Genomic DNA, 22,015 nt, shown 5'->3' with positions numbered 1-22,015 from the left:
ACAAGCTCCTTCTCCAAGCCATTTTCACAGAACAGTGATGCTGTTGGAGAATATAATCTCTCTCTTCCCCTTATGCTGCCTCTTTCTCACACAAACTCAGCAAAGGTTTTTAACTAAATGGGAGATGCCAGTTTGTTAAAGCTTCATTAAGGGAGAAAGGAGGACAAAGCTTTAACAATACAGTATAGGAATATAAAGACCTGTGGTAGTTTTATAATGACATTTTACTCAGAAAACAGTCTGTATAAAAATATTTACAAATACTTTGAATTTCTAAGCTGAAATAAAATGCTGTCCATATGTCCAAGTCTAGGTTTTTCTTCTTCTTCCAGTGTACTTTTTCCTTCCTCTTTTGCACTCTTCTCCCAGTAAAGGCAATTATCAAACACCTGCTGCACAAGCATTACCAAACACAGGCCACAGTGTTGCATAGCAGGAGAGGGAACAGATGCTGTTTCAGCATAAATTTGAGCATTATGTAGGGAGAGAGAGTCCCCCCTCTTTCCCCGCTCCTTGAGGAGGCACAGGAGTGCTCAGGGGATCTTGCAGCTGGGTTAAGCTGGTCTTGAGCCTCTCTAGTGTGTCAAACTTTTCTTCCAAATGGAACATCTATTTTGAGTACAGCACCAGTGTCCTGGGGTTCCACTTCTTGTCTCTGTAGTGAGCCACAATGCTGTTAAACGTGTGCTAGGAGTGCCAGGAAGCAGCTACTGTTTCTCATAACCCTGGTTTGTATAGAAGTGTGCTTGCAGGATGCTGCTCGCCATTACCTACAGATGCTGTTTGAAACAAGTGTTCACTTGTAGCCATCACTGTGGTAAAAATGTGTTTAACCAGATCTAAGTGTCATGCATCTGGGATATTGAAAAAGGGCCTTGAAATACTCTCTGGATTGCAATATAGATACTATTTACAAAATGTACTTACTTCTATCATTTTTCTTTTGGTTTAAAGCCTAAACAGGTAATAAAAAGATATTTAATGTTTCCAGAAAGGACCCATTTTAAGTAAGAGGCTCAAGGTTACAGAATATGATACCAATGGTTAGTTGTGATGGAGCTTGCAATAAATTATTAAGAGTGCTCTGAATAACTACAAAAGTTTTGAACAGTGACCACTTCTGTGCTTGGTTGGCAGGTGTTTGAATTAAGTGCGTTACAGGTGTACACACCACATGTATCAAACCCACACTGTGGTTTTGCAACTGTCCCCACGTGTGACTCGGCAGCCCCAGAGCTGCAGGATCCTGTGTGTGCAGAGCTGGGTGACATCTGGGTGGGGGCACAGACAGCACTGCAGAGGTGAAGTTGCCCTCTGGTAAGCAATGCCTTTCCCTTGGAGAGAGGCGGTTCCTGCCAGTGGAGCAGGAGCGCTGGCACACAGCTAGGAACTGAGGGTGGCGTTGCGCTCCTCCAGCTGCTTCCTTATTTGTGACTGCAACAGAAAGACAATCCATTATTGCTTGTCTGTGTGTGGGGGGGTGAGTACAACCAACCTAGTTCCTGGTAGTTTTTAGGAAGTAGTGCTTTCAAGCCTTTACATTGTCTTCTCATTCCTGCCTTCGTGACCTAGGATAAGCAGTTTGTGCTGATGATCCATGGTTACCAGCACATAATGACATCCTTAGAGATGGATGTAATTTTTTCTTACTAATGAGCATGCCTGTTAAAAGTGCATCCCGAAAATACTGAAGTGGGTTTGCAGGCAGATACATTATGCCCCTGTGCTTGGAACTGGTGAGGCCACACCTCAACTGCTGTGTCCAGTTCTGGGCCCCTCAGTTCAGGAAGGTGCCTGAGTGAGTCCAGAAAAGGCCAATGGGGGGGAAGGGGCTTGATCACAAGTCCCATGAGGAGCAGCTGATGGAGGTGGGGGTATCTAGCCTGCGGAAGAGGAGGCTCAGGGGTGACCTTATCACTCTAACTCCCTGAAAGGAGGGTGTATCCAGGTGGGGGTTGGCCTCTTCTCCCAGGCAGCCAGTGACAGGATGAGAGGACGTGGCCTCAAGCTGTGCCAGGAGAAGTTTAATCTCAGTATCAGGAGGAATTTCTTCACAGAAGGGGTTGTTAAACATTGGAATGGGCTGCCCAGGAAGGTGGTGGAGTCACCATTCCTGTAGGTGTTTAAAAAAAGACTGGGTGTCTAGCTGACAAGGTGGTGATAGATCAAAAGTTGGACTTGCTGATTTCAGAGGTCCCTTTCAACCTAATTGATTCTGTGATTATGTGAAAATGGTGTCTTCCAGTCTAGCTGGCCTGGAAGCCAAGTACTCCATTGTTGCAGGTGCTGAGCACTGTAGCACTTGGGTGGCACAGTCCTGGGGGGGGTTTATGATGGCAGTACCAGCTGCTGCCATGTAACAGCACACATCACCTTACCAGTTTCCACCGCAGTATTTTAATCCACTCATCTGCTTCTATCCCAGTTTTTGCACACAGGTAGTATGTCCTTAGTGGGAACACCAAGCTGTAAGTAAACGAAGCTTTCTTAAATGGCTAGGACAACTGGCAGTTCTCCCCAAAACTGAGCTCAGCTGGCCTGTACCAACAGTTGCTTAGACAGAGCAGGTGGGGTAGGGAGGCTGTGCTCACATTCAGTCACCAGGGAGTTAACCAAGAATGGGTGACAGTCGTTTACAGCTCAGGGAGATGCTGCCCCAGGTCCATAAGGATAAATGACCATCTGGGCACAGAAGAGGTTACCATGTGACCTGTAGCAGTGTCTGACCCCACCATGCATGAGTCTAGGTGATGATTACAGATGCTTACAGAATTAGAAATGCCCACTACACATGGGCCCACCTTTTGCCAGGAGTAATTTGGCAGTCATGCAGGACTGACAGAGATTAGCTGACAGAAAAAGACTTGTGAGTTAGAGGATGAGCAGGGTCACAACCACCAAGGGACCTTTCAGAAGCATGCATTGTTTACATTTCAAAATTCCCTTTCTATTTTGACCTTCTCAGCAAGATGGAGAAAGTGCTACAACTCACCAGAAACAATTGACTCTTTCCTGGGAATAGTCAAATTGCACAGCTGAGCATTCAGTTAAGTCAAGTGCTCGAATCGGTTCCGTGGCCTTGAAGGGAAAATGGTTTTAAAATGTGGACACAAGAAAACAGAAGATAAGGCTATCTCAGTTCATCTTCAGTGCATCTAGACCTTTACAGGCACCTTCATAGGTTTTTCCAGGCATAGCTACCATAGCTGTAACACTATAAGCCCAAACTAGCAAGCATAACATCAGTGCTATTATCATATGAAGTGAGCTTCATATGAAAAATGCAGGACAGTTCACATCTGGACAAGCAAGAGAGATCTCTGCTGCAGGAATGTTTAAGCTACATGGAGGCTGCTGAGGGCATGGCTGATGCCTTAGAATGTAACTAACACAGCAGCAAATCTGGTATCATTTTCAGCTAAGGTTTTCAGAAACAAAGGCATGGTATAGCTCTTATCAGACCTAGCCAGCTGTTGGAGATTTAATTAATTCCTTAGTGCCTTAAAAGGATGAAGCTGGGTAAGGAGAAATGTAGAAGCAGAGCTAAAGCAGTGCTTGCAGCAGGAGTGATAGGTTTGGCTGCCTGAGAAACACACACACACACACACACACACATATATATATATATATGTATGTATGTAAAAGTTTCTTTGGACAAGCCCAGGTGCAGGGACATAGACTGTGTATAACAGCAACCCATCTCCCTTAGGAGTTTCATTCTCCCTAGGTGTGAGAGTTCTTCCTCCATTTGTTTCAGCCTCACACTGTTAAGACCTCAGAAGAGGCAGCTTAATTGCTTTCTACCCAAACACCTTTAGCTGTTTTCCATGGTCCTTCATCAGGTGTATGGAGGTGTCTGTTGCTTTCTTATCTTTCCTTATTTTTTTTGCTGGCTCAGTGGCTGTTAGTAATACCCTACATTAGAAGAAAGCCCCTTGTGCTGTGGTGTGCTACCAAATGCTATCCCAGGGTCAGCTGCAAGCTGCTCACCTGTAGCTACCTGCAACCCCACAGCAACAACAGGAGTGCCAGGAGACACTGGAGCTACTGCCTGGAAGGAAGTCATATTCCTGACGGAGACACCTTCTTGCCTGGTAAGTAACTAATGGAGTGCTGCTCTTGGAAATGCTATCCTGCAAACTTAATTCAAGTTGTCTTGAACTGAAAGAAAAACTGATGGAAAGCTTTGCAAAAACCTAACTGTTTGTAAATGGCAATGTTTGGTGAGAGAAGACAGTTGTGTCTGCTCTTGTAAAAATCTGTCAGAGGCTTGAAATAGGGCATGGCAGAGGTGCAGAGGAGAACAGTTTGGCTGTGTTTATGGATGAACCTCAAACAGAGGCATTGTAAGGGCAAAGGAACTCCAGAGGTGTTTCTTATGTTTACTCAGATTAAGATAGAAATGGAGCAGTGACTGTAAGAACCCAACGTTTTTTCCCAGATGCCGCAGGTTAATCTTTGTCAGAAGGAATTTTTAAATGAATGGTTTTCTATGTATGTTATGAGACCACTTGAAATAAAAGGATGAAATCAAAGAATGCAAAGGATACTACCAGTATTCTTGGAACCATTTCAGCAGCATGCTCTCTGTTAGGTCTAAGCTACCAATAAAGGTTGTGTTGTGCTGGTAGCTTAAAATCCACTTAACAAAGCAACCCAAAAATGTATTCTAGGCCAGGTTGGACAAGGCTTGGAGCAACCTGGTCTAGTGGAAGGTGTTCCTGCCTGTGGTGGAAGGCTTGGAAGTAGATGCTCCTTGAGGTCCCTTCCAACCTGAACTATTCTGTATAAAAAAGCCCTGTAAACTCTATTCAGTAGCTAAGACTGGCAGAGCACAGTAAATGTTTTCCAGCTGTAAAAATTACTTTCTCTTGTTGAAGTCATCAACAAAACTGACTTTACTTGACAGGTTTTAGCCCTCTGACAGTATGGGAAGCTTTAGCTTGGGAAGCTGTGAATACAGGTGTGAAAAGCCAGAGATACAAGGAGGCTGCAGCTGCCTGTAGAGGTGTTTAAATGGTAGAACTGGTGTTTGCTACTTACTGTCTGGTCTTTGAAATACTTAAGTTCATTCCTATGCAGTGTAAACCACCTTGTCTTCCAGTTCTGAAAGATCAAGAACGGATGGTAACTGTCTTGGGAGAGTTTAGTCTGACACTTCTAAGGAAAGAAAAACTTTTAAAGCTGCTCACTTGCTCTGGTTTACAGTTGTGCTTTGTTGTTGCCCAAAACACAAATTGTTCCTCTCTGCAGGGAAATATAGGTGAACCAATTTCAGCCCCACACTGTCTTTAGCTTCTGTGGGTGATCACAGAGTGGAAGCAATGAGTAAGTTTTCCTTACCTTGACTATTTTGCCTTGTTTTATCAAATATCCTTCTTTGGTACCAAGCTGTGAAGTAACAAGGAAAGGGATTTGGCTTAGAGACTGAGCTCTGCTTCTACCTCCCACATCCCCCTCTTTGCCAGTATCAGGAAGATGGATCAGCAGCCTGTTCTTTGGGAAATTCCCCACAGCCACTTCCCCTCACTCCAACACTCCCCTCAGGTGGCTGGATCCACCACTAGGGTAAACATGGACCTGTGCTGGCTCTGAAGGCAGCCCCCTAGACTGTGCCTCCCTCAGTGGGCTTCTGGCCTGCGCCTTCTCAACCAAACACAGCAAAATAGCTGCAGTTACACTTTATGTAGTGAAGCTGGATGGTTGCCTCGGTATGTGTTGTGACCAGAAGCACATGGGGGTTTGGCTGACAGTGGAATTATCCCCAGAAAATGCTCCTCAAATGCAAACAGGGGAAAGTACTCTTTTACTGAGCTCTTCTCTTCTCTCAAACAGGCCCATGCTTGAGAGGAAAAACCTGTTATGTTCAATGTGCTTTTTGAAAAATTGGGGTTTGAACTGTTTCTCTGGCATCATGAGTGGCACTTGGACCTTATAACTTCTCAGATACTGAAACTCTGTGTAGAGACCTGGCTGTGAGACTGCAGAGCTCTGAAAATCAAAATCTTGCCAAGTTACCACTTGTTCTTGAAAAAATATTACCTTTTTATTGGTGGTATGTGGAAGTTAAGCTTATTTGGAGGTTAAAGTGTAACTTGGCAATGAAGGGTTAGTTATGAGACACATCAGAAGTGGTTGTTCTAGCAACTTCATTAATCCATATTAACATAACTCTTCCTCTTTTCCCCAAAAATATAGCATAGAATTTAAATACTTTCCTCTCTGTCCAGAGCAAACTGTTCTGGAGAAACCACCCGTCTTACTTAGATATGAGTTACAAGGGATTTAGAGACTCTAATTGCTGTCCAAGTGAGTCTCAAATGTCAGAACAGCTGGCCCAAATGTATATGATGATTTTTTTGTGTGTATTTGTTTTTTTAGTTCATGATAATGTTAATAATGATAAAGGATTCTAAAAGATAACATGAGAATGAAAATCTTTCATATATTCGTTTGGATAGTCAGACTCACCTAGGTCAGCCGCAGACGATGTTTTCCCAGGGACAGCATGGAAGTGACAACAATTATAAAAGTCTTTATTTGCCATGGGACTGTACTGAGCAAATCTGTATTTGTTTTGCCTTGTTTGGCAAAGACTTCCTGTATTTACAAACCCATAAAGGGATTAATAACCAGTCTTACTCCATAGCTCACTCCTGCAATCATGCTAGACTCAGGCCAGAAGCACCCCTCCCACCAGAACACCACTTACTGAGGGAGCATTTGGGACAAGGTCACTTTCTGTCCTTCCCGTCTGCATTGCAGTGTGAACTCGGACAGACTCATAAATGGAAGGTTCTTCCACTTCCCGTGGGTAGGGATGCTTCAATACAATTAAAGTTCCTGGAGAGAAAAGAGCAGGAGTAAGTCATCTGGCAAGACCGCCTCAGAAAACAACTTGTCAGCAGCTACATCTCTGAGGAACGGTTAACTTCACCTTTTCCTGAAATTAAAAAGGCAACAGTGAAAACTGTAAATATATGACACCTTTTCAAAACCTTTGCCCTTGCAAATGCTTGCATGGAATCTCTTGACTCATTAAATTCCCTTGCTCCCCAGAAGGCTGGCTGGAGGCTAGGCAGGTTGCTAAACTAGATAGGAGGCTGTAACAGTCATTGGGTTTGCCAGCATCCCACTAGTTGGTGCTTAAGTCACTTAATCTGTCAGCACTTTGGACACAGGCTTCCTAACAGTAAACCCATGTTACCATTGCCTTCAACTGTTCTTACCACAGCTCTTTCCAGTTAAACAGTTTCATTATAGCCCTTCTCCTTTTTCCCCAAATAAGATCATGTTTATTGCATGTTCCCTGAAAAAAGCTGCATTCTCAATAGTGAATCTATCACACTTTTCAAGATAGTGAAGAACCCCCTTAAAATAGTAACTGCTCCACCATCTAACTCCATTCTTTAAAAATAATGTCACGGCATACCAAATGCTGCTCCATTTGCATTTTATGCAGATATTGCAGTTCTTAAAGAGGAGAGATGCTGGAATTGGTAATAAGTTGGACTTGAAACCTACAGATGTATGAGTAATTTTAAAGTATTCTGTAATGGGCAGGGCTAAAAAGAGAAGTGAAAAAGTTGTATTTGAAGTAACCAGCTGAAATCTGTTTGCAGGCACGGGAGGGGTATGCAAATGTGATCTATTCAACTTGCTGTAGGTGGAAAGTCAACATTGGTTTATTTCTCTCTGGCCTTGCAGAAAAATAATGCTTTACCATTTAAAATAAAATTGAGAACAGCTCCATCAGCACTCCAGAGAAATTAATCCTAAGCTGTTGCATAGAATCAGGGTGTCATCATCTGCACACTAGGGACAAAAAGCCCCATTGCAGCACTGGAAGGACTAATTTAACATTTTATACAGTATTTGTTTTCTAAAAGTTCTCTGTGGATTTTTTTTTTTTTCCTCCATAGAGACACTTGTACAGAATAATCTGGTAATTATACACAAGGTCTAGCAAAAGCTGCACTGTAGCAAGATTATTCTGCCATGTCTGCACCTGCTGATGCTTGGCTTGGAGTTGACTCTGTTGAGCCCCTACCCCATTTTTGACAAGAGATGGTCATGACCCAGGAGAACTTTGACACCTGTATCTGAAGGAACATTGCCTGAGCATTAACTTTCTCTTCCTCTCTACTGTTTTCCATGGTATAGTAAGGTGGAAGGTTTTTTAATATGTCGTTACATTTTTAATTTTTTTTTTTTTTATTCTGTAGCACATCTGACTTAGAGGTTTCACAGAGCCAGTAGAATCTGATTAGGAGAACTTAAGGTGACAAGTGTTGATCCCATCCATAGAGATCGGATAAAACCAATGTCTTGCTTACTAATGTCTGTAACACATGCAGTGAGGGAGTGAGGAATGGGGAAATACAAGTTTTATGTCATCTGAAATCTTTACAGAGCTAGGCCTGTGGGTGCATGCCTGATTTCACAGGAAAAATAGCTCACTGGCACAGAGGATACATGTAGGAGCTCTGTGTTAGAAGCACTCCTGAAAGCAGTTTGAAAAGAGAGTGTTTTGAAAGATACAAGTGCCATATTGAGTGTACAACTGCATGAAGAAATTGGCAAAGCAGCCCTTGAATTTAATGTTTGTGTTAGCAGAGTACTGGTGCATGTTTGGTGTGTGACATGTTGCAGTTATTGCATGTGCCAACTATCACTTAACTGGCCTCTTGCATATATAATTAGTACTGCTCTGAGTTATTTGCATACACTTGCCACAGAGGATACTGAAGTTTCTGGCATTAACTTGCACTGACGTGTCTTCAACTCTTACCCTTGAAGCTAAACATAAAACTGACATCATGAGAATATCCACTTTGTTTCTCCAGGGATTCTAATCTGATGGTGTTCAGTTCACTTGTAGGAATCAAGTTTAATATTTTGATCCTTAATTCAGGCAGCACATTGGTTGTTAAAGAAACCTCTGCTTTTCTCTCTCCTCTTAAAAGCGAGACAAATCGCCGTGATGGCAGATGGCATCAGCATGGTGATGCACTGTAGGCAGAACAGGAGAGGTGATTAAAAACACATTCCCTACAGGAAGGAGGAACATAACACTGGAGACTCTGTCCTTGGACAAAGAATAGTGAAACCAAACAATTTTAGGTTGCTTTTCCATTTATTCTTACTGGGGGATTTCAACTTTATAGATGAATATTTATTTCCTCACTAACACCGTGCTTTGGTTTTGCCATTTTTGAGAATGTTCTGTTCTACCAGAATGTCTCTCGGTATTTTGAAATGCTTCCTCCTCTCAGAAATCAAAAGGAGCTCAGAGCCCAGGTTAGCAAAAGCCCAATAAGCTTATGTGTGGTTTATCTTCAAAGAACTTGAAATATTTTTTTGGAGTGGAATTTTTTTAGATACCTGAGGTTAATACAAATGTGAATTTATGAAGAGGAGCACTTTAGTAAAAGATCTATTTGCTAACACATCAGAAGTTCCTTTTAGTTAGGTCTCTGTGGAGCATGGCTATAAATGTGTTCACACACACAATATGGCTCTCCTTACCTGTTTCACTGCCAATTAAAGGCTGGTTTGCAAAATGCATGACCAATTCCTTCAAGCTAGAAAATTCATTAAATCCAAATTTGAATGAAGTTCCTGTATGTTCAACATGGAAGTGTTTCACGGAATCTTTTCCCCTAAAATAAAAGAGGAAAATTTGTCATAACATAAATGCCAAAGGCATTTGGCATGTACAATCCTTAAATAGCAGCTTTCACTGCAACGAATCTGACCCAGATCACAGGCTGATGATCATTGTCCTAGTAGTTATACTACTGCCATCACTGTCCCTCACTAATACTCAACACATCTGAGCATCAGATTTTAATTGCCGATTTACAGATATGAGATGATGAAAGCCTAGAAAGGCCTAGTAGGTTAATTTAACCCTTGCATCAGCAAAAAGACTCACAGAAGAGATTTCCAGCCTTCTGCCTAAATAGGATGAAATCCCTTCACTTACTGGACTTTAGTCTTGATGGTGTACTCAGTATGTGTATTGCTTTTCAAGTAGCATCCCAATCTCATTGAAAATGTCTTCTGTTTCCCTTTGAAAAATAGGCTGTCTCCGTTTTGCACCCAAACAGGAGTTTAAAAACCTAGTTTTAAATACCTAGGGCTTTAGAATTTGTTTGCTTTGTCTCTGTACTTGGATGATTGGTTCCACTAGGATGGGCACTGACAAACATGAATCAGGGTCCTTGTTCTGTAAGGGAAGTAACAGCTTTTGTTTATGAAACCTGATGGCATTTAGAGAAGTGTGCAAGGTCTCACTTCCTGGGTGGGCAATTATTTTGACTTCAAAAGACAGTGAAGCACTTACTGCAAGTATTTCTCCAGTGAAAAAGTTACTTTTGTTAATTTTACTAGCACCCAAAATAGTTGAGTAAACTTTGTCTGACGAAGAACTTATATAGCAAATATACTGAAAAAATGTGGTGAAGAAAATGAATTATAGTCTCTTTCATCATTTATTGCCACTTCCAAAGAAGATTATGATTTCAAACAGGTATTTAAATATTTATCTTTGAACAGTATTTATGACACTGTAGAAGATGCCTCTACGGGCCTCACACATGTTTTGTGCTACAGTCAGCTGGGGCACAACTAGCCAAGTGCAAATGCTCCACAGCAGGGAGGAGCTGCTGTGACTCTGCTGCCATTACAGGGTTTTCCATCTTTTTGTTTAATTTCACAAGACAACGTTGCAATGAGAGCAAATTCTACTCTGCCTCCTACTTCCTTTTCAAACTGGCTAATGGGGGAGGGGATTTCAGGCAATATACAATCTCTCTTCTGCAGCTGTCAATAAAAACCTCAAGGGATGTCTAAGCATTTTTTCCTTGAAAAAAAAACCCCAAACCATAATAATGACTGAAGTTCCTTGTAAGGCTGAGGCAGAAAGTAAAGTAAAAGCTACAGAAGACATTTTAGGACAGAAGGAAAATGACAGCTAGAATTGCTGAAGTTATCCTGACGTTATATTCTGCAGAAGTGTACCAGAACAAAATTGAATTATTCTAAAATTAAGTTTTAATATTAGTCAAAAAAGAAAACATAAAATTAAACAGTAGAAAAATTGTAAAACATTTTAAAATCAGAATCAGTATTCAAAGGAGCTATACCACCAGAAACAACAGAGACTAACAGAATAAAAGATCAAACTCCAGACTGGGCTGTTCAGTTCATACGGTAACGCAGTAGCTAACTCTCACTACATGAAGAGCTGAACAAAAGATTGGAATGGGTTCAAAATAGACTTTTGTAGGTCTTCTAAGGCTAGAATCTGTTAAAGCAGCAAATTTATTTTCATTAACTAACACTTCTGTTTCCTATTAAAAGAACTATTTAAATTTTAGCTTATTATAATAAGTTGTTTCCTGAAAGGTCTTTAAAACTACCTTCAAGATACATATAAATTTTATTTAATTTTCTGAGGTAGTTATCTCAAATAATGCTTAGTTACATTTTGAAGTAAAAAAATATTAACCAGCAAAAGTCTTTTTTTTTTTTTTTTTTTTTTTTTTTTTTTAAGGAAAGCTATTACTTATAAATGCCACTATTCTTTTTGGCAACACTTGCACTCAATTCAGTCATTGCTACCCTGAATACTCATTTTGTAACATCACCTTCAGATCTGACAGGCATTCCCCAAGCTCCTTGTAAATAGGGCTCCCTATAGTGGTAATAATTTCAACAGTGTGTGTATAGGCACACTTGCTCCTACATTGTCTATCAGAAATGGGTGAAACACCTCATCATTGCCTTTTCTGGAGAACAGGGTCTGTGCAAATTGCACTTTTCTCAGCTCCCAAGCAACACTCTTCCAAATTGTAACAGCTTCTGGTACTGAATATGCAGAAAGCCACAATCTCTATGGCATATGCTGTGCTCCTGTCAGGGGTGTAAATAACCAGCAGCCTCACACAGACCAAAATTACTTTAAAAAGTTACTGTGATTCAGCTGAGTTGTGGCCAAGAATTTTTCAGAGGCTCAGGTTACAGCAGAAATGAGCTTGAATGCACCAGCTTAAAATTTTGGTCTCAAAGTCTGCTTGTATCACACAGTTGCCAAAGGCTACGAATGTATTTAGGGCTGGTTAGCTCCACCCAGCTGACATGCGTGGACTTCCTTGTGTGTCTATTGCATGTGTCCTTAGGTTGCCTCGCTAAAATACGTGGCTTCTCTCTTTCTTGGAGATCATTTAAATGTGATTCAGTAGTGAAGTATCCAGTCCAGGCTACCTCTGCTTTATATTGGTTGTATCCTGGACAGTTGTGTCCTAAACTGCTGTAATTGACTTCAAGGCCCTGATATCTATCACTTGCAAGATGCTGTTCAAATCAGTCCTGCAGACCTGGCTAAGACTGAACCTTAGCCCACAACAGAGGAGTAAAACCATCCATTCAAACACTGGATCGTCCTTCAGAGATGATGGTTCCTATACAGTGATTCAGAAACTAGTGTGGTTAGCACCTGTTAACTGTTTGCTGCTATCCTCATCATAAAAGTTTTCTACTCCAATCAGCTGTTTCTTAAGCTCTTTTAACTGACATGCAGATTTTTATCATGCAGACTGAAAATTTACAGCCATTCTATAGAATTAGGTTTTCTACCAATAAGATAAATTCATAATTTGGAAAAATGAGAGCGATTGTCAAATCCAATTCAATTTTTTCCTCTAACAAAATGTCATTCAGTGGGATTATACCAATAGAAATATATTTCAAAATTGTTTAAGCCCTAGGAAAATAAAACCTGTAAAGCATGGGCCATTCAAACATGGAAGTAAGTGCAGCATTAGATTAGTTCACTCTGTCCATACCCTACCTTACAGAGAGGGAGTACAAATCTTCCCTTTCATTACTCTTCCTCAAAAGATAGCTCCCATCCTGCCCATTGGAGAGCAGCAGCGCCTCTGCTGCGTGTCGGGTGAGGTTGTCATGGTACCACCTGGGGAGACACAAGGGGTTAAAGCACCATTCACTCAGCTCTTAACTGGCTGCTGCTGTTTGGAGCAGGGTTATTTGCAGTCTTCCTCTACAATTTTAAGTTACCACCCTCCTCACAGGCACTCACAGTTTACACAGATTTGTGCCACTTTCAGTGGCCTCCTTTTGATCTGCTCAAAAATTAACATTTTTTGTTGATGCAGAGTTCTGTACAAACAGCTGACTGTTTTTCTGGATCTAAAAAATTCTGCAAATTCTACTTGCACGAGCAACAAATTACCCAGGTCTGTGCTGGTGCTGATAAGGTGAAAGCAGTTTTGGGGGGTATACAGAATCCTTTGTCTATTTTCAGAAGCTGTATTTCCTGATATATATATATATTCTTTGGTACACTTCCTCTTCTGGCCAAACAGGCAGCACTTAAACTCCTCATAAACTTTGTACTTCCCTCAATGCATCTTCACTGCCAAGATCTGCAATTTAAAATGCTTGCCTAAGCTTAGAATTAAAGGGATCAAAATTAAGTGTCAGAATTTCAGTGAAAATTAGATATCTTGCTGTGGTTACCACTTGGCCACACATGGTCTGAGCAACAAAGGAAAACATCTAAACACTGTTTCAATTTATCTTCAGTGAAAATGAATTTCATTTTTATATGAAAATTTTTTTGCAAGGAAATCACAGGGAAAAAATCCTGCAAAGAAGTCCAGGAAGTGTAGTTTATGGGTTTGTTTCCATTCAGAATGTTCCACAATAGAAACACTCAATTTTTTCACTAGACAAGGATCTCGCTGGAAATGAACCTGAGACTAAGAGCTGGAGCTATAAAAGGTTGGAGCTGCGGAGGGAGGGATACTAGACCCAAGGCTCTGCTGGGAGCAAGCTTCCCTTGTCAGTATGTGGAGTGGTGCCTTTCCCTCCCTTTAAACTGTGTGCGCCTGTAGCGCTGGGATCAAAGCGGGTCACTGCTTCAGCCAAAGAAACACAGTTTCACTGAAAGCAGGAGTGCCATCGCAGCCCTTTCCAGAACTTGCATCGTGGCAGTCTTCAAAATGAAACCAGGTGTAATTGTATCCTCTTTCTCCTTAGCTGTTCATCCCAAGTTTCCACCAAACTTGGCATCTCACACAAAGTTTTAACTCTGAATTTGGATGGCTGCCTATTTGAAAGGCCAGCTGGCTGATAAATTGCTTTATGAGAGACTGCGGACTGTTAACCCAGAGGAAGACAAGATCCATATGAAACTCAATACAGGCAGGGTGTTGCTGCTTTGGCTCTAGAATGTGGTCCATCTACACAGTAGAATAAAATAATGAATATTTAAAGATCAAAGTGTCATCCTCTAGAACACCTGTTAGCCAAAATCCGCTTTGGGATTAACTGCCCAAGTAAGTAACAGGCAAAGGTCAGATCTGTCCTGATGTGGAGAGGATCATATCAGCATGGCCAGACCTGCAGCTGAGAATGCAGCACTGTGTTTTGGGTGGGATTTCATAAGGCTGCTTGGCTCACTTCTGTGCAAAAGAAGCAGATGTTGAGAAAATCTGTGAGTGGTCGTTGTCATAGTTTGAAGTTGCTCATAACTGCGTTGTTACCTTATTTCCAAAAAAAGCCTTTTATTAAAATTTTAAAAGAAGTCAAGTTTAAAAAATACTGTGTTTAAATCCACTATCCTTACACATAAAAGGCTAGTGACTAATGAAATGTTACTACTATGCAAAAAATAGGTAAACCAACCAAAAACCAACAACAAAACCCTTGATTGGGAAAATAATGTTGTCTGAAAGTGCAGTTTTAAAACTTTGCTGACAAGGCTGCACCAGTTTCTTGCCTAAATATGCTGTCTCAGACAAAAATCCCTCAAATGTTACTGTGTTCCTCTTGTTCAGCTCAAAAAATAGAAGTGGATGGGAGACAGTAATGCAGATCTTGGTGTCAAAGGGACTGTTACACATAGTTTTGGGTTTTTTCTCTTCCAGGCTGTGACAGATGGTTCAATCAGGTTACTTTGATATTCCACTGTGAAAATGGTCTTCATTTTCACACAAGCTTCATTCCAATTGCATAAACACAGGTAAAATTTTAAAATGCTGTAGAAAATTTAGAATTTGCACCACAGACCACCAGGAAGGTAAACAAATACACACCTATGCAGTCTGCTCTTACAATCAAGCCTGAGCTGACAACACAAGTAAAAATAAGCAGGACAAAAAATAAGCCAAAGCAGTCCTGTGGTTAGACATTACTAGGTATGCTTCAGGTAAGTTTTAAGTATTTGTCAGAGGGAGAATCCTTCTATTTATCTGTTTCAGAAAAAAAAACTTTTAAGCAGTTCTCTGAAATTTGCAGGCATATCAAGATGGGAGTTATGGCTCATTTGGCAAAACTGTAAAAGGCAGTCCACTTTCAGCTTACATTTTGGTTGTCTTCTGAGTTACACCTGGGGCAGGAAACTTGATATAAAACACAATACTGTATCTACCTTCATGCCTTCTTAAAATGAGACATTAAGGAAATTAAAATGCTTTACAAACACCCATCTCTTTGAAGCCACTAAAAAGTCCTTCATAAAGCTGAATTGTCTTAAATCTTTGATTTTTGAACCATGGTGGATAATGTTAGATAATAAGGCTGTTTCTGAAGGCCCTTCCAAAAGTCATCTTTATAGAGTCTTGTATTCACAAAAAAATCCAGATATATGCTCTGTACTTTGACACCTTTCAGACTGAAAATCATCAGAAGTGTAAAAATTGCCTGAGGTTCTTGATTGAGATTTCTCTGAAGAAATACAAGAAGAAAGACAGATGGAAGTCTTTCCCAGCTTCAAAGCCACTTCTGCTGGCTACCCTTGGCCCTGTATACCCTCCTGTCTGATATATATACATCTGGGAGATTTCTCTTTTCTAATTATTTCATTTCTCCTATTAAAAAAAAAATCTATGTAGTCAACTTTTTGGGGTTCCTTTTCTATGATTTGACTAGCAATCTCAGGCTCAGAATTTATAGCTGCTGTCATTTATCCATTCTTGCTACTTTAACTTCATCCTAAATGACACTAAATCTCTTTATCCCACCCATGTAAGCACATTTGTGCTGTCAGTGTGTGTTGTTGAATGACCACACTGTCCTTCCTGCTCTTTGGAATGGCCAGTGAAAGCCTGTCTTAGGATGGGCACGCACAGCCAGTGAGATCACTTTTGCTAGCCCTTGAAAAACAAAGCCTTTTCAGATTTCAGCCTGTTCTTCAGGTCAGACTGCTTTGGTGACCTTAGAGGAAGGACTTTACTGGCACGGCTTTTATGGGAAGGAGAAGGAAGTGACACAACCCCAGAGAGCTCAAACTCATCAGAGCACACAGCCTTGCCCCGAAGGTCTGCCCATCCAGTCACCAGTGGGGTTTCCCCGTGGAATAAGCTGGTGGCTGCTACAGTACACACCATGTCTGTGCTGGCCAGCTGTGCCCCTGCAGCTGTGCTAATCATCACAACTCCAAAACAGGATGCACTCATGGTAAAATCTCTTCTTAAGATTTCTGTGTAGCTAATGCAGTGACTAAAACTACCTGCAATGTGGTGAAATCAGGAATATGTTACAGCAATGTTTGGGATGGGAAACTCACTCTTCAGGTTAGAACATCATCCTCAAAATGTTCATTTCTTCTTTAACAACACAAGTTGTTCAAATGAAAAGTGTTAATGCAACTCCATATCTATGTCCCCTGCGGATCAGAGAGCCCTTAGGTATGGCATCTGTCATTTCTGATAATGCTGTTTTCAAAGAAACCATATGGATATTTTGCAAAACATTTCTGCCTGTGTAAATAGGGGCTGCTGAATAAACTTGTAGCTAGTATCAGGTGCATTAATTTTTTAACAATAATAGACTACACAAGGAACACAAACACTCATCCATGAAAGGATGGATGTGGAGTGACTTGGATAATTCTCTTCTGAGCCATTTTTATGTGCAAACTGTGTAACATCCAAAAATTACTATAAAATTGATTCACTGGTTCTTTATTTTTGGCACTCTGTATTTCAGCAACTTCCAGCTCTTATCTGTCAAGTTCAGTAGTTTGAGATTTTTTGAATTCTTTTTCCTAATACCAAACCCTAGAAGCATTACCCATCATCTGAAAATTGCAAAAGGGTTCACTGTACCCAACGTCACTAAAAGTGAAGTTTTGGCAATGTTTTTAATGGTGCATGAGTTGACAGAGCTCTAGAGAATCTACAAAAGGGCAAGAACGCTAAGACAGAAGTTACGTGTGTCAGGCAACCAAAATTGGTATTTATTAGACATCCTTTCAATGTGTTACACTGAAACACTTAATCATGCACCTATATAAAGTACTCTGTTGGAACACAAGGATGCCATCATATGGGAAAAAATAATTTAAAAATAGAAATAAGAGGAAGTAACATCATTGTACCCAGTCTTAAGGTTTCTGTCTTCTAACTGTAGACTTTCACTAGCTCAGCTTCTGCTTTTCACTTCAATTTTCTCTCCCCCTTCTTTCAACTGCCTTCATTCTGATTTTCACCCATTATTTGGCCCACTTTCTAGTCACTTTAATTTTTCTCTTGCTTAAATCAGAAAATAGAGATGAAAAAATTCTTATGACAATTTACCCTGTTCCAGTCTAACATGTTCCTCAATTCCTCAATTTTATTATCACCCGATCTAGGCCTGTGGCCTAATTTCTCTTCTGTTACTCAAACTAAGCATGAAATGTATTGTCCAGTCTTACAAATATCATCTGTCATGGTATTGTCAAACCTGGAAGAGTATAAAAGCTCTGCTGCAAGGGGTGACAAAGAAAGCTTGGACTGTAGAAGGAAAAAAGGCTACAGAAATTTGTTGCCTCTTGCCCTGTGCCTTTCACTTTCAACAGACAAATGGTGTCACCCAAACTATGCTGTACTGGGAGGGAACCTGTGCTACCAGACCAGCCTGTAATTACTCGGATGACGAGGTATTCCACATTCTCATCTCTTGCACAAATAACAATGTGGAATTCCCCAAACTCACGCAGTACGTGCTCAGCCACAGGAGTTCCACACTGCAGTATTCCTTCTGTCCTTTCAGCTCTAACAGCAATAAAGGCAACTGGAAAATGGATTCACGCCAGGAATAACCAAAGAGGCCTTCAGAGAACAATCCCATTGTCAGTTTCCTTTTCCTTTAAGCCATGGTGCTTATGTATCTTCTGGCAAACTTCAGTGTTCCCTTTTAAATATTTTGCTAGATCTAGGGACAAAGTCAATGAGTGAGGCAACAAGTTTTGAACAATGTGTTTGGGTTTTGACCTTCCTTTTCATTAAGCATTAGGTCCACCCATATACATTTCAATACAATGAAACTGACTGTAATCTGAATTTTCACTACATTGCTGCAACTTTCCATTCTGTTGAGCAGCTAACCTGGTAAACTATGAGCATATGCGGATACTCAGCCTCTTCTCTTAAGAGTAAAGTCCTTCCCATTTCACACTTCTTTAAACCTCATCTAACTTCTTTGATTTTTGAACCAGAAAGCAGAAGCCTTAAAATAAACTGCTTCAAATTCCCCCCCAAAGGTACATAAATGTTGAAGCTGCTTCTCTTTTGAATGACCACTGTCTCTGTTGGACACACACTCCTCACCAGAACTGGGTCTCAGTTGTGCTGGATACTGCATCAGCTGTCAGGGGAACTCTGCACTGTGAGAGTATGGGACTAAGTTTAGGGTGGAAAACCCTTGTGATGGCTGCAAATTTAATTCTATAGTCTAGAGAGTGACACACCTACTTGTCACAGCTGAAAAAGTATTTACATTAAGACATCTTTCAGGTTATGCTACAAGAATGTCTGCTGCATGAGGACTTCTTTTTCATCTTTAGGGGGAAAAAAAAGAAGAAAAAAGAAGTGGCTTTAGTACCAGCTGAAAAGAAAGGGCCTTGTTTAATAATTGGAAGGGACTCTCCTTGCCTGGCATTGCTTATTTAACTTTAATGCATTTAACTTAACACACTTCCCTGAAGGAGATGCATAGTGTTCTATAAAAGGGTGAAAAGTTTAGGTTTTCCATTGAAGTGGAAGTAAAAGAAAGTAGCTACAGCTTTAAAAATGCATATTTGTAGCCTTCTCATTTGTACTCTTCCTTCTTATGGATACCACATTAAGTACCACATCAAGCTGCATTTCTACAAGACCATCTATGAGGATGAAGTCCATGCTGTTTATAGGCACATGTTACTGGCATATATTAACTCAGACCATATAGTGTAAATCAATAAAAGTCTGGTAATTGGGAATCATGCTTCCCACAACAGCAGCAACCAATTTTTCTTTCCTTCTTCCCTGTAGATACTGTTTCAGGATGAGCGTAATCCTACAGGTGTAAAGAAAAAGTATATAATGGCTACTCTGGGTACCACTGGAAAGTGAATTTACTTAGTTTCATAAGTGTTAGGTGCTTCAGTTAGTAAGCATTTCATTAAAAGCTTCTTTTAAATATTGGGAAGTAGCAGCAGTGTGAAGATAGCAATTCCAAGTCATTTTGTTGCGCTCCGATTAATCACTAAGTGAATGAATTGCAAAAATAAGCAATGAGTTGGTCCTAATCCACAAGTACTCAGGGAGCAAAACACCTTTTTCTTTTTTCATCAATTCTTTTTGAATGCAGAGGTGACACCAGAGCCTTTTTGCCTTGTCAGAACGATCACTGGCCTTTCTTCTGCTTTGCCTCCCCTGTGCCTTGCTGCCACTGATCCCACCCTGCCTAGATCCATCTGTGCTGCTCCTCCAGCCCGTGTTTCTTCTTGCCCGCGGCAATGCTGCCGGTGACAGTGACCCAAGCCTTCCTTCTGTAAAAACCAAAACTAACTGGCAGACAAAATGGACGAGTCACATCAGACAGGGAACAGGGTCTGTTGCAACCTTCAGCCTTCCTTTTTGCTCCTGGGGTTTTGCTTTTCGGTGAGTATGATGTCCTCCTAGCGGCTGTGAATTGTCCGCTGCTCTCTCTCCTGAAGCCTCAGGCACCTTTGGGAATCCTGCTGCTTCCCGGGGCCCAGCAAGGATAGCAGCTCTCCAGACCAGAGCCCAGGCCAAGCTACAAGGAGGCAGCTGAAGGGATGCCACAGGGAGGACAGGGATCTGAGGACAACCTCTGGATGTGGTGCTCCCTGGAAACGCAGGGAAGCGGCACGGCACAACCCGGGCTCTCTCCGATGGCGATGGCTTCAAGGCCACAGAGATTCTCTGAGGGAAGCTGCACCCCTGCCGCCAGCTCTCCACTACATTTGAAACGTGTGTCTTCGCTCTCGTTTTTCTAACCATTATTTATTTCTCACCCCTGCCACCGGGACGTGGCGCTGGGTCCGTCCGAGGGCCCCCAGCACCCACGGAGCCCTTTGGCAGCCTCGCTCAGACAGACCCCGCGTTACCTCATCCCTCACTCATCACCGAAATCCAGCAGCCAGCCCCAGCAGCTCCCGCCCTGCCAGCCCGGCCGGCTGTCCCTGAGGGCAGTCACTGAGGGCGCCCTTGGTGCGGGCCCCGAGCGCCGCTTACCCGAGCGCCATCAGCTCCCGCTCCAGCGGCGCGACGGGACGCGGCTCCCGGAGCGGGGCCATGATCCGCAGCTGCTCCGCCGCCTCCGCGGGGCTGAGGAAGTGCGGGCCGGCACCTCCCCGGGCGGGGCCCATCCCCTCCCGGCCCGGCCCAGCCCAGCCCGGCCCGTCCCGCCTCGCCGCCCCGGAGCGCCCCGGCCCCATCCCCCGGCAGGAGCGGCCAGAGCCCCCCGGCTTCCAGCTGTGCCCGGTGTGCGCCGCCACGCTCCCATACTGCTGACACTTGGGTTTATCCCCACAATAATTCATTGCTTTCATCTGTACGTCCCAGGAGTTCGTATTCCAAAGGATTTCGTTGTCGGTTCGTTTTTCTCCTGCAATCAATCAATGAATGCCCCTCGCCTCTTCTGTGTCCGCCAAGGTACTCAGCGAGGAAATCTGTGGATTATTCTGTAAGTGTTAGGTGTTCAGTCCTGTCCCCAGCCAGCCCCCAGAGCTCAGGGGGTTTGTGGCTTGCCCCGCCGAGCGCAGCTCTCCATGGACCTGCCGCTGGATTACCAGGGAAGAGGGATGTTGCCTGCCATCGCCCCTGGCATCCCGACCCGCTGATTTCCGTGGTGATCCTCCGTGCAGGTTTTGAAGGGCTCACGCTGTCTTTCTGAAACAGGAATAGGAACATAAACTGCAAGAAAGATACAACTTCATTCCCTCTTCGGAAGTATCGAGAGGAGTGAGCTCAGTGGATGAGAAATTTCTGAGCGTTGTTTGGCGTCTGTTCTTTCCTGTGCTTAAACGATCTCCTGCAATGCTAGAGCTTATTTGTATTCCCCGATACTTCATGGGCAGTAATCATTATAGGTGTGGCGAATTCCTTACTAAAATTCTTTGACAGAAAGACAGGACTCCACAAAAAAAAAAAAAAAAAAAAAAAAAAGACAGAGTGTTCTTTTCCAACCATATTGAAGTTTTCACCAGGTATCCAGTACTGAAAATAAGTTGTTTCCAGAAAAACTGGTATTTAAAGAGGATGGAACATCTACTTATTTTCCCACAAGCAGTCATATGAACTGCATGCTCAGTGTGGGGCTAGGAGTCATTTGGAACAGGATTTCTTAGCCTGCAGCTCCTGCTGGTCTTGGGGAATCAGTTTTGAAAGAGCTTTTCTAGCCTCCCAGATGGGAAAAGCTTCAGAGGGATTCCATGTGTCAGATGAGACTGTCCTTTGTTTGAGCTTCTAGTTGTGGCTGCAAGGTGCTCTGCTTCTGTGCTTAACTGTTCATGTCAACAGGCAGACATTCAGTTGTAGATAAAGATTTTGCAAATAAACTGAGGGTTTTTTTCCTTACTAGGAAAAAATCACTTTTTAGTGGCAAAAAATACTTTTTTCCTCTTTCTGAGTTTGCCCCTTCCTCTATTGCTTGTTGAAAGCTTGTGATCTGATATTCTCTTTGATAACCTGACTCTGAAATCCACAATATTTGG

At 42.1% G+C, this 22,015-nt stretch overlaps 1 protein-coding gene across 1 annotated transcript; it reads right to left on the bottom strand.

The window, feature by feature from the left end:
- Positions 1-941: 941 nt before the first annotated feature.
- On the bottom strand, positions 942-20,690 carry DAPP1 (dual adaptor of phosphotyrosine and 3-phosphoinositides 1). The gene is made up of 9 exons (XM_008635594.2): positions 20,535-20,690; positions 12,857-12,979; positions 9,529-9,662; positions 6,713-6,843; positions 5,344-5,391; positions 5,044-5,106; positions 2,993-3,078; positions 2,379-2,466; positions 942-1,434 (listed from the first exon to the last, which is right to left on the bottom strand). The coding sequence occupies exons 1-9, from the start codon at positions 20,666-20,668 to the stop codon at positions 1,384-1,386; spliced, it is 858 nt and encodes a 285-aa protein (XP_008633816.2). The 5' UTR covers positions 20,669-20,690; the 3' UTR covers positions 942-1,383.
- Between the last annotated feature and the right edge of the window lie 1,325 nt (positions 20,691-22,015).

The sequence above is a fragment of the Corvus brachyrhynchos genome, unplaced genomic scaffold (genome assembly GCF_000691975.1).
Source record: "Corvus brachyrhynchos isolate BGI_N302 unplaced genomic scaffold, ASM69197v1 scaffold175, whole genome shotgun sequence".
Classification (NCBI taxonomy): domain Eukaryota; kingdom Metazoa; phylum Chordata; class Aves; order Passeriformes; family Corvidae; genus Corvus; species Corvus brachyrhynchos.
The sequence above is the reverse complement of the archived record's forward strand: the minus strand, read 5'-3'. Positions and strand labels throughout refer to the sequence as shown.